This window comes from Gallinula chloropus (genome assembly GCF_964237585.1).
Source record: "Gallinula chloropus genome assembly, chromosome: 19".
NCBI lineage: Eukaryota > Metazoa > Chordata > Aves > Gruiformes > Rallidae > Gallinula > Gallinula chloropus.
Genome location: NC_140104.1, coordinates 4,144,840 through 4,157,080, shown reverse-complemented (window position 1 = coordinate 4,157,080; position 12,241 = coordinate 4,144,840). Strand labels below are relative to the sequence as shown.

Sequence of the window (12,241 nt, the reverse complement as noted above, 5' to 3'; positions counted from 1 at the left end):
TGATCAAGTATTTACTCAAGCATTATGTCTCTGGCAGCTAAAACAACTAACTCCAGTTAAGTGTAGTACTTAAATGCCATGATAAGTAAAGAATAATAAAGATTCAGATAATATTTATATACTTCTAAATCTTAAGTTCTAAAGCTAGAAGAAAAACACTGGCAAGTGTTTTGGCACAAAAACATCACACACGTATGTATCCATACAGCTAAAGGACAATAAAAGGCTCTGTATTTCAAGCCTCCTTGTTCTCAACTCTTGGGGATACATCTGTCCAAAATATAATCTCAAACTCAGATCCAAAGGGAACTATTTTTGTGTCGGGTCACAGATTAATGTCTTCTGTTACACACTAACAAGTTTGCAAAGCAATCTGTGAATGGCTAAAAAAATAAAAGCAGAATCACAAATAGAGACACTAGCCTAGCCAGGCAAGAAATAAAATAAAAACTAACATGTGGTTAGTTCTGGGACCCTATTACATGTTTGGTAGGACATCAAGAACTGATTCTGAGATGGTTTTTAACAGACAATAGCAAACAATTAGCATCACTATTTCCAAACTCCATTTCCACTGCTGTTAATTCTCCTGTTAAGAGAATTCGCCATGAATATCCATACTAGTCTTAATTATAACTGTGCTCCATTACAAAATATATCTCTAAAAATAGTCATCATTAGATGTACAGTATTCCTAAGGTGCTACATTCAAAAGAATGAAGCAGTGTTATTTAGATACACCATGTAACAAGCTGTATGGAATAACGTCTTCCAGTCATTTTACTGACACTGACCAGCTTAGATTGATGTGAGGACTCAAATTTCAAGGTTTTGTATAAACACACTGTCCAGTGCTTCACAGAAGAGAAATACAAAAACAGAAGAGGTATGAGAATGCCTTAACACCAAAGAACTACAATGCCGTGAGTAGCGTCGGCAGGGAGAACGTCTCCCCGAAGGGACTCCAAGATAACCCCAAGGACATTCCAGTCCCCATTAGAAGCAGTACATTTACATACCAAGCTGCAAACATTTTGCATGAAGACAAATTTATCAAGCATTTTATATTCTGCTTTTTAACCTCTCTTCTTCTAATACTCTGGTTTCTGCAGATATTTAGCCAGCGCCCTGTACTAGAATTCGTGTATATTACAGTTCCTTCCTCCTTTAACTTACCTACATTGCAATCTACTCACTATTTAAAGAGCAAGATTAGCTTGCACAAGACATTCCCCAGCAATGCTTTAAGCAAGGTGATTAGAAGACAACACTGAATTGCAGGTAACAACAAAAACGGGGAATTTGTTAGTAGCAAGAAGATCGATTATAGTTCTTTAGGGAAAAAAAAATTGTGTTAGCTGCAAGATTGGCAAACAGGGACCAAAAGGTGCTGGTATTACTTTTCCACTGATAACAGCTTCGTTAACTTCCTTGTGAAATACATAGCAGGCTGGACTGACTGCTGATTTTTGTTAAAGCAATGCTGCTTCACTTTAGTCATTTTTAAAACTCAGCTCCAGGATTTACCTGTATCACACACTGTTAGGGAAACCACAGTAACAGTTTTCTTTACAACACTAGGAAATTTCCAGTGCAGAACACGATTCTGCTTCTGGATAACACCTACCAACTAGAAACATGGATTGAAAGGAAGTGCCTCTTCAGCCCAAAATAGATTCATGATGCCACATTCAAGTTCATTTTTAGACCAAATTTAATCTGCAAAACTCAAGTTCTCATAATTACTATCCCAATACTTTCAGTTCTTTTTTTCTACATCCACACTTATTAAATCTGGCACTTCCTGTTCTGCTTAAACTTCTGAGCTTCTTCCCACTTTTTCATTTAAGGTTTCAGAATTTTAAAAGAACAATTTTCCAAACTAATGCAGTAAGATTGATCACGTAAAACCACTGTGGAAAAAACCCAACAAAACCAGTCCTATGGTCATTTGTGAAGTTCCACTGAGACAGCAGCGTGTACCTGTTAGAGTATGTAAGTTCATGACTTGCTGCACTGCCTGAGCATTTCCACTATCAGTATAAATTAAGATAAAGAATATCAATCATAACATAAGAGAAATGTAAGCATACATCCTATATTAAATACTTAACATGAAATTAAATTGCACGAGTGGATGACAACAGAAAGACCAGGTAACAAAAGACAAATAGAATGGAAATAAAACCCACAGCTGATGAGGAAAAATTCTAAAGGGTTTACAGTGGGTTTTATTTTTAAAAGATGAAGAATACATTTTTATGCAGAGTGCAATTATCTCTAATTTTGGCCTGGTGACATGACCTCACATAACTTCTGGGTCCAATTCAGACTCTAAGCTAAGTAAAAGAGCTCCAACAGATCTGGACGTTAAATAGTCATCAAAACAAGCATTATACAGGACACTGGAAAGTACAGGTTTGTTTGCCTCTTGTAGCTGATGGTTAGAAGCACACGTAGCACTGTGAACTCATGTGGCCACCTCACTCCAGATCTCCTGTATCATGCCATGAGCTTGTAGAGAACCTGACCAGAAGTGAAGTCAAATTCCTTCTTAAGGTACAGAATGCCTGACTGTTTAAAATCATTCTAAGACATCAAAATTTAAGTGTATGGCAACATGTAAAGCCAGACAGGTATTTCTGCCTGTCTTCTCAGTTTGTCCAGCGTTACCCATTACAGGGCTGTCTTCTTTGTTTCAACAGCATCCTAGTCCCAGAAACTCTGGAAAGTTTACAGTGCATTCCACCTTACCACACTGGTATTCACGCAGCTTATGAATACCATTCCAGAAAAGAGATCCTTATTCCACCCCAAATACACCACATGGTTAAGCACAATGAGTTGTTAGGCTCATCAGCACATTTCCATGTGACTGGAGAGGCTTGTTATGTGTTGTGATAGGCTAAAAGTAGAAGGGAGAGGAGGATTTACACATCCTAGAGATCACGGCATGTCACTCGATACACCAAGTCACCCTACCTGTGATAGCTAATCACTTTAGTGGAGGTAATGACTCAGGTAACTAATTCAGTGCTTTCACCCTTTTTACATTAAGTAATGTATACACCAGGAAATAACCCCTGGTCAGTACAAACTGCCTTGATTATCATTTGTCCAGACCTCTCTCAGGCATATCTTATTTTGCCTCAAAACCAAATAAAGGCCTTGTTGGAAATGTGAGCATATTTTTAAAAGATTAAACAGTTTACTGAAATTACTTTCAAGAAACACACATCTCTGGCTCCTACTTTTACATATTGCACTAAAATAATGAAAGATTTTTTTTACTGTCGTGACAAACGGCTTCACAATCTACACAGAAAAATGCTGTGACTGATTGTAACCTGCATCTTTTTTTAATACAGATTTGGTGAACCACTACAAAAGCTATCTGCAGACACATTTTACTACAGACCAAGATCTGAGCCCTGCTTATACCCATTATGAATCAGATATCCAGAAGAGCTTAATAAAACTGCAGCTAAGAGACATGCACTCTTTCCAAACATGTTCCCACCTATAAGGGCTGTGCTAATCCTGAACAATTGCAAACACAAGCTCATAAAAACCCCACTTCTCAGAGGTGTTAAAATGCATTCCCTAAAAAAGAAATGCTAAGTATTATTGCATAGCTAAACTGAAGACACTAAAGCGATACAGACACAGTCATCACTAACAAAAGTAAGATGTCCCTGAAGGAATCACAAAAGAGAATGTGCATTAGGATTTTGCCACTTTTTAGGCAAGCAGGGTATTTTTATTCCAGTAAGTGCTAGCAATAATATAGTATTCAAAGTTTTGTGAATTAGACCCTTTCAAACTCTTAGGCAGAATCAACATTAATGGATTTTTCTTCTACATTCATCTTTGCCCAAAGGCTTTATTGTCTCATTATGCAAATGACCTTTTCATATGAAAATTAAATGTTAAGGATGCTTTTTGTAGTTATTCAATACTGCAAATATCACATGGACATTCACAGTAATTCAGACTAAGTATAACTAAAAGAAAAAGCAACTGCTTCAAGCAACCTAACAAATTAATAATTTGGTTTTAAAATACTTAAAAATTGGTAGTCTTATTTAGAATTAACCTCCAGGACTTACTTGCCAATAAAGAAACTTAAACTAGGAAATAATCAGTTTTACAATGAACAGTATTTTATCAGTTTTATTAAAAACAATACTGAAGGCTAGATTGTAGAGTGCACTTCTGAAAACATGTATGCATGCAGAGCTTGAGGTCCTGCCTATAGACCTTCAGCATGTTTTCCACCTCACTGGCTGGTCCCTGTAGAACCCAGCCAGCAGTGAATACCCCACCAGAGCTCACCTAAAGAGAGGTTGGGGAGTTCAAATCAAACGCTGTGTGCTGCCAGGTAGCCTCCACTGAGGCTTCCACAGATTATTCACAATAATTTTATAAGTTACCAGCAAATAGTTTAGCACGGCTGGCTACCTAGGGATGCAGTAACAAAGCAAACAGCAACCACCACGCTCGTTAGAAAGGAAAAGACTCAAGGACAGGCAGAACAACGCTCACTTGTTTGGAGCCTTCTACCTGTTCAGAGCCCATCGGTACCTGTAAATACCTTGTGAAACATCAGACATTTGCTGGTGCACTCCCAGTCCCCCAGTCAGCAGCAGTGAGACAACACAGCAGCTCCCAACCCAAGGAGGAACACAGCAGATGTCAGGTGGGTGCACAGCTCCCCAACAAGCAAATCTTCAAAATTAACAGGCTGCTGTTAAATAACCCAGGAGGTCATAAAAACCCCAATTGGGTAGCTCTGGTTTCCAGCAGTCCTTGAAATAACTTAGTGGACAGCAACAATTCTGCTATTTGAAAATGCAACCCTTGTTCTACCCTTCCCTCCATTTGTTTTTTTTGTATGCTCACTGTATGTTGAATTTCTTCTTGGAGCGAAAAAGAGCAGTATAATGTTAAAAATAATTAGTAGTTAAGTCATACAGACGCCACGGTAAGAGCTGAATGACATACAACTCATTAGACCTACCTAGCGCTCCCCATATACCAAATTATTTAGAACGAATGCATGAATTCACAGCCTAACCAAAAATATCCTTGCTTTTCAGAAGATACCCTGTCATTTGTAAAATGACAGACATTGGTAACATCTGTTTTTTTTCAAATACAGAAAAATCATAATCAGTCCTATCACAAAGCAGCAGTTGTACAATAACCTTAATTGATAGAATTAAATAGACATCTCATGCCTCACCTAATCACATAACTTGCTAACGCGGTGTTCTTTTTTTATGCTCACAAAGCTTGTCATCCCTTCACAGGGCCATTTTTTGAACGTGAATTCATTTTTTTGAGTACTAAAGAACTGAATGCCTTCCTCATTTTATGCAATGAGACAGTACGCTGGCTTCCCTGTGAGCAGAAGGGGTGAGGGTGGTTTTACTCATTTCTCCCACAGTGCCAGCAGCCACAAAGCCTGATAATATTACAGGTCAAGTACAACAGGACTGAAGAAGTGTGCCCCCCTCCCCCCTTTTTTTTTTTCCTTTTCACATTTCATTAGAGATGCTTCATATAATTTTCAAAAGCTTCTTAGTTCCTATTTTTTTTCTTATTTTATTTTCTCTGTAAGACACTGTCAGGTAGATTTAGGACCCTGATGTTATGTTTCATAAAAACAAGGCTTTACACAATTCAAGATGAACAGAAATACTTCACAGAATCTATCAGGATGAAAAGCATCTCAGGAAGTCACCTAGTTCAACCTTGCACTTGAAACTGGGTCAACAGTGAACTCCAGACAGGTCTTGTAAAACTAAGGATGAAACTTCAATACTTGACCTGGGCATGTATAATAGTAAAAATTAAAAAAAGAAAAAAATTTTAAAAAAGAAAGAGTGTGCTGTGAAACCAGAAACTGATTAGAAAGAGGTGACCGGGAAATTAACAAATTTCATTGATGAAAATACAAGAAATAAAGCAGAACAAGCAAGAGCTAGATGAGCCATGAGATATATAGGCATATAATCTATAAAACAAATGTTTTGAGTACTGTTTTAGTCTGCATCAATACTAGAAAATACATTATATATAACAACTTGTACTTTTAGCTTACATCAATATGTTTAACACTCAAAGTGAGTATTTGTTCCCCTTCTACTTTAACTTCCAGCCACCATAGCTGGAATGATATTACCTATTTACACTCATTTGGCAGCTTTCCTAACCACTTTGATTTCAATCTCTAGTAACACGCTCACAGGACAAAAATGCATCTAACGACACTACTATTACACACAGTTCACCTGTTCAAGTGAGTAACCTGAGGACTCCCAACACAGACTAAATCATATTCTGAGGTTTTGGGGGCTTTTTCTCCAAGACATTCAACTATGTCTTATTTAAGAAATGTCTACATTCTTAAACCCTCTTTTATCAGACTAACATCAGTGTCTGCAGATCCAACATTTGAGCATTCACTCACCAAGTTACTGTCACACTTGGTACAACTGGACTTGGGAAACATGCAAGAAATACTAAAAACTCCCTCAAAGATATACAGTCAGCTCCCTCAGAACCACAGCACCCAGAAGCCTAAACAGAAGGCAACATTTTCCTTTAGCTCTCAAGTTCTCAACTGGCATTTCATAAAGAACTTCTAAAGACCGCAAAAGGCATCTCAGGAAAGGAAGCTCACAGTTGGTTGACTTAAGTTCACTATACAAATGTTCTGCATTTCCAATAGGAAATAACTTGGGCAGCTACAAGGAAGAAGAGGCTGAAAACCACTGAGTGCACTTCTCTAAACTTGGAACGTGAAGTAAAAGAAAAGAAAGTGGTCACTGCAACTGAGCAGATGAAGAATTGCAGATCAGTAACCCCTCTTCTGGTAGTAGCCTCATTTCATCAGTTCGTGGAAGCTTAAGTAGAATTCCCCAAGTCACTTGCACACTGTAGTACATGGTCAGCAGAGACTGCTGAGGTATCCTCCCAAAACAAGCATCAGAACTGAATGCCAAAGTTGTGAAATAATTACTGCTCTGTGAATTTGAGCGGCTACTTGCAGCTCTATGGATTTATAAACAGGAAGTGTGAAGCTCTGCATTCATACCTGCTTTAATCATATGACAGAGCCCTAAAGCCATCAAATACTGGCTGACAAAGCAAGTCTCACTGTATAATCTAGACTGTCTCAACAGTGGATCCTATTCATTCTGATTGCTTAAAAAAAAAAACCACACACAAAAAATAAAAAACCCCCATGCCACAATGCTGAGAAAAATCTGGGCATTTTCATCACATGAACCTGAAAACTCAAAGCTCCTTAAACAGCAGTACATGGGTTTATGCCCCTAAATAACAACATATCTTGAAGAACATTCACCTACCTATAACGCTCAAGAACTGCTTTTCAGAAATTAGAGAACAGAACTGAGAACAATTGGCTTTGTGGGACACAGAAAGCAGAGAAAAAATCTGTAGAATGGTTCCCTCATAATTTTTCCTAAACATGCATCTGGGATTTAAGAAGTTAATTTCATCACCTGGAGTAATAAACACCAGTCTTCTGTGGGCTCAAGGGCTGAGTCTGTGGATTTTGTCACCAGGTTGAGATCAAGACAACCTCAAATAGATGATTATATATATATATGTACAAGTTCTCTAGCATCCTTTTGTCAGATTTATTACATCTCCATGCTTGAGGATGTTAACGATCAGACACCAGGAATACATCCCTTGATTTAAATAAAACACATGTAGCTATTTTTTAAATTCAATCAGGACACAAAAGATTATCCTCTGCAAAACATATCCTCTGCCCATCACCTAACACTACTTACTGTTGAAAAATACACAAACTAACACTTTTGTGGATTAAAGCAGGTTTTCATTGCTTTGACAGGCTTGTTGTTTACCAACTGGCAGTTGTATCTCCAATTGAGATGCACACACAGGAAAGAAAACTGCCTTTAAAAATGACTGTTTCATGACCTCTCCAGAGGCAGAGCCTCTGAAATTGATACACCTGCAGGTTTTTCCTCAATATTACCTGGCATTTTAATAGTATGCACATTTCTGATAGACAGCACTATCTTTCTTGTTCCTTCCTCCTCTCCCCCCACCCCTTTTCTAAGAGATCATTGTGCACAAAACAAAACAGAATGACACGGATCTATCAGCAGCCACTCATTTCTCCAGTCTACTCACTGGCCACGCTGACGTTGAGGCAGTTCCCCCTTCTTCCATCCCAACATACATGCAACAAACAAAATTTACCTTCCTCTAAGCAGAAAGAAAAGGCTCCCTTCCTCTCTGTCACGAGTTTGACAGATCCACGGTTATTCACTGACATTTACTTTGTTTAAGTGGTCACGTGACCGAATATTTAGCATACCTAAGCTGGAAATGGCCTGAGTTAGCATGACATGCTCTAAGCAGTGCTCACAGAAACTTTGCCTATAGATTCTATAATTTCATCATTTTCAAGCACCTTCATAAGTTTACGCTCAGTCCACAATTACATGATGAAAGTTACTTTAGCACAACACACGAACAGTCACTGGAAAATACAGTCCCTAGGGATCTGCAATGAACTGGCCATCAATACCATGTAGCCGTCTCTTTCCTGGGGAATCCTTATTTAAATACTCCACACACAGCACAGCATAGTGCAGGAGCTGATACAACAGCAATACAATGTTCTTCCTCTTATCAGGTTTTATTGGCCCAAAGGCAGCTCTTTAAGGACCTGGGAGTCAAGGCTGCCGGCAGAACAAGTAAAAGATAAGGAAGACTTTAGAGCGCAACCTCCTTGGCATAACACAAGACCTAACGCTGGGCACGTCTCAGGAAGAGCAAGCAGCCTGCCAGCCTGATGAACACAAGGGTAGTGGAGGAGTCAGAAATCAGAGGCACATGTTGGAAAAGGCACCAAACCAAAAGGAATACCCACTGAGTATTATAACCACTGAAGCCTGCCTGATGTGTGGCTCTGCCCTAGGAGGAAAGGTGCTGCTGGACCTTAGGGCTAAGGAGGAAAAACAAAGAAAAGCGACAAAGCCAAGAGTCACATTACCAGTTTATGCTATCACAAACTTGGGTTTGATAAAATAACCAATAATTATGCCCAGTTTGGAATGAAGCATTGCTGTTACTTATGACCCGTCCATGAATTTCACCTCCTTACGAAGAAGTCATCCACAGAAGGTGATCTACAGGGTTGAGAAAAGCTCTCACTGCAAGTCCAGAGCCCATACCTTTCCCACAGCAACAGGCAAAGCTGAGCCTCTGGCTACTACTATAAATAAGATGTTATGAATATTGCCAAATTATGGTCAAGAGATGCCTAAAATAGCATCCCTTACTTTTCTCTCCCAAACTACGAAACCAGACAAGAGATTTTACAGGTCACAGGAGGGAAAAAGAGACTAAAAAGACTCAGTGTGACCTGCACTGGTGGACACAAGACAGCTCCATCATGCCCATCCACAAAGCCACGTCATCCACAGTGCAGTCAGTCAGCTGCCTGTGCCAACCAGCAGGAAAAAAAAAATAAGTCAAACTGCAGTACTATCTCATGCTCCAGGGTGAAAAAGGCCATTAACACTAGACTGCTCTCACATTTTCTTCTCCTTGAATAGAAGTTACATTTTAGCTACAGTTATTTATACTGTGAGACTTTAACCACAAAAACTCTCCTCATCTTCACAACCTTTGGTTACTCCCAAAATGGAACTGCAGTAAATAAAATTGCAGTGATTCACAACTTAGAAGTCAGCCTTATTTTCCAGAGCTTACAGAAACAGCAGCACTCACTGAATTTCTCCAAATAGTCTGAAGTTAAAACTAGTGTCCCAAAAATATGATCATAACATTCTGAATGATTAATACTTCTACAAGTATACTCAACCACTACTGATTACCTATGAAGAATTCCGTTGAAGAATTTGTACAGTATCATCCAACATAAAACTTTCTTGGCATTTAATGACCAGGACACAGTATTAGAGAAAATAGATATAATTGGACTTAAATATATTTAGTTTTCTTTTTTTTTAAATGCTCATCCATTATACCTGTTTGCTATCTGGGTCCACAGAAATGCCCCAAGTACCAGCACAGTTCTGTGCAAGAATGGCCTAACAATTAATGTTTTGATAACTACACTGTTTCATACATACAATGATTCACTGGTTAAGTAAACTACATAGTTATTTAGCAAAACATCAATTTATATTAGAGAGCCTAAAACAACCTTTCTGTTCTCCTACAGAAAAACAGTATTAAATGCCTCACATGGATAGAATAACACTAAGGAAAACACTACATACGCTGTGCAAGAAATAATTTTAAGTAACTTTAAAAGTTTAGTTGACATAAAAATAAGATTTTTTTTTAAATTACAAAACATCCAGATCAAGTTCTTAGATTTTGAAGCAGGGTAAGTTTAAACCTAACTTCAAAGCTAAAAACATTTTTTTTTTGCTTAATTACAAACTTTCTAATGTACCTCTTGTTCAAATGAATGCATTTTCTACCAAAGAGCTTATTCCAAATGCTTCTTGTTACATGCAAATTCACATCTCTACTAAGGTACATTTATAACTCCAGCTCCTCTAATAATACATACACCAATGCTTTTAAAGCCTTCCTATACTTTCACTAGAAGTGAAATTCTTGAAGGCTTTTACACTTAAGATCTGTAATGGAAGTGATTTTGAATCACATATTTGTTTCTTCTGCTTGACAGTACATTGCTCCATTTCCTACTTGACATGGCATCCCTCAGAGGCTCAACCATTTAAAAAATATTAGAAAATATTTAATAAAAATCCTATTTCTCATTAAATTGTTTCTCCTTCAACTAATGTTCAATGTTTCCTCCCAGTTTTCCCTTATTAATCACCGCACACTCAGATTAAGGAGAAATAAAAAGGGCAGCCATCCCTTGGTTTGAGCTTATGAATTTCACCAATGCTTTAAATATCAAACAGGTGAACTGCATTAACATCCTGTGCTACACAACATTAACTCTCAACCGACCCACTACTATAAAAACTATCCTCCCTGAGAGCCATTTACTGTTGAAAATTCCTGTCCCTCTTTGTCCTTGGACTTGGATATCAGTCCTAGAGCAAGGTAGCTGACAGGGTGTAGCTTGCCTTTCGCCTTGGAGCTCTGCAGCTGCAAGTACTCAGCGTTTAGCTTGTTTATGTTTTCCCTTCGCTAGTTCGTCTTTAAATTCTCCAGGAGGAATCTAGGAACGGACTAAAGCAGCAAGGTGTGTAATAAACCGCAAAAGCTACATCCATCTTTCAACCCAGAGATGCAGATGCGTGCTCCGGCAGTAAGTAAACATGAGGTTCAGGAGGTACGAGGAAGCCGTGAGCCGACAGGCAGCGCGGGGAGAGGACCAGCCCGGCGACTCCTGTCACATCGGGGGCGGCTTCGTTTCCCCACGCCGTTCTCCTGGGCAGCTGAGGGCCGGCAAAGGCAAGGCCGACGGCTGAGAAGCAGCGGGAGGGTCTGGCGGCATCAGCGCCCGCCGGGTGCCTCTGCCCCCGCCGCCCTCCCCGCCCGGCTGCCGGCTGAGCGGTGGGAGCTGGACGGTACCGCCGAGGGCTGCCAAGGCGTGGAGGCGGCTAGGAGAGGAGGTCCTCCCCGCGGGTACTGCCCAGGCCCCATTATTAAGACAGGGGAGATAAATAAATAAATAAGGGGGGGGGGGGGGAGGAGGAGAAGAGGAAGGGGGCGGGGAAGGAGCCTGAGGTAGAGGAACGGCGCAAGTGCCTCCGCGCCGGGGTCTGTCATGGTGGTGCGAGGAGCCACCAGGCGCCGCGCCGCCCGCTGACAGGGGCAGCGCGGGGCCGGCTCCCGCCACCAACACCCACTCCCCCCCCACACACCCCGCAGGCCCGGCGCGCCCCCTCCTCGCCCGCCCGCGGCTCGCTCCGCGGCCTCCGCTCCCCATCCCCGGCCCTCACCCCTGCGCAGGGCCTCGTCGTAGCTGAGGAAGCCGATGCGGGACTCCTTGGCGCCCATGATGCCTCTCAGTCCATGGCCTCCCCCGCCGGCCGGCTCGGCGCCGCGGAGCCCGGGCTGCGCCGCTAGCGACTCCGGAGCGCAGGGCGCGGGCGGGGGGAGGCGGGGCGGGCCGGGCCGGCCGGGGGGAGGAGGCGGCCGGGCGCCCTCCCCGCCGCCGCCTCCATGGCGGGTCACGTGAGGAGTCCGCACGGAGCGTCACGTGACG

The 12,241-nt window shown here is 40.9% G+C and overlaps 1 protein-coding gene across 1 annotated transcript in view; it reads right to left on the bottom strand.

Moving 5' to 3' along the window:
* The window catches only part of USP32 (ubiquitin specific peptidase 32), a gene marked incomplete at its 5' end in the record, with an annotated part of 74,414 nt that extends 62,381 nt beyond the window's left edge, over positions 1-12,033 (bottom strand). The window contains one exon of the mRNA XM_084273333.1: positions 11,976-12,033. Within this exon, the coding sequence (XP_084129459.1) occupies positions 11,976-12,033 (58 nt within the window). The remainder of the gene's footprint in view (positions 1-11,975) is intronic.
* Between the last annotated feature and the right edge of the window lie 208 nt (positions 12,034-12,241).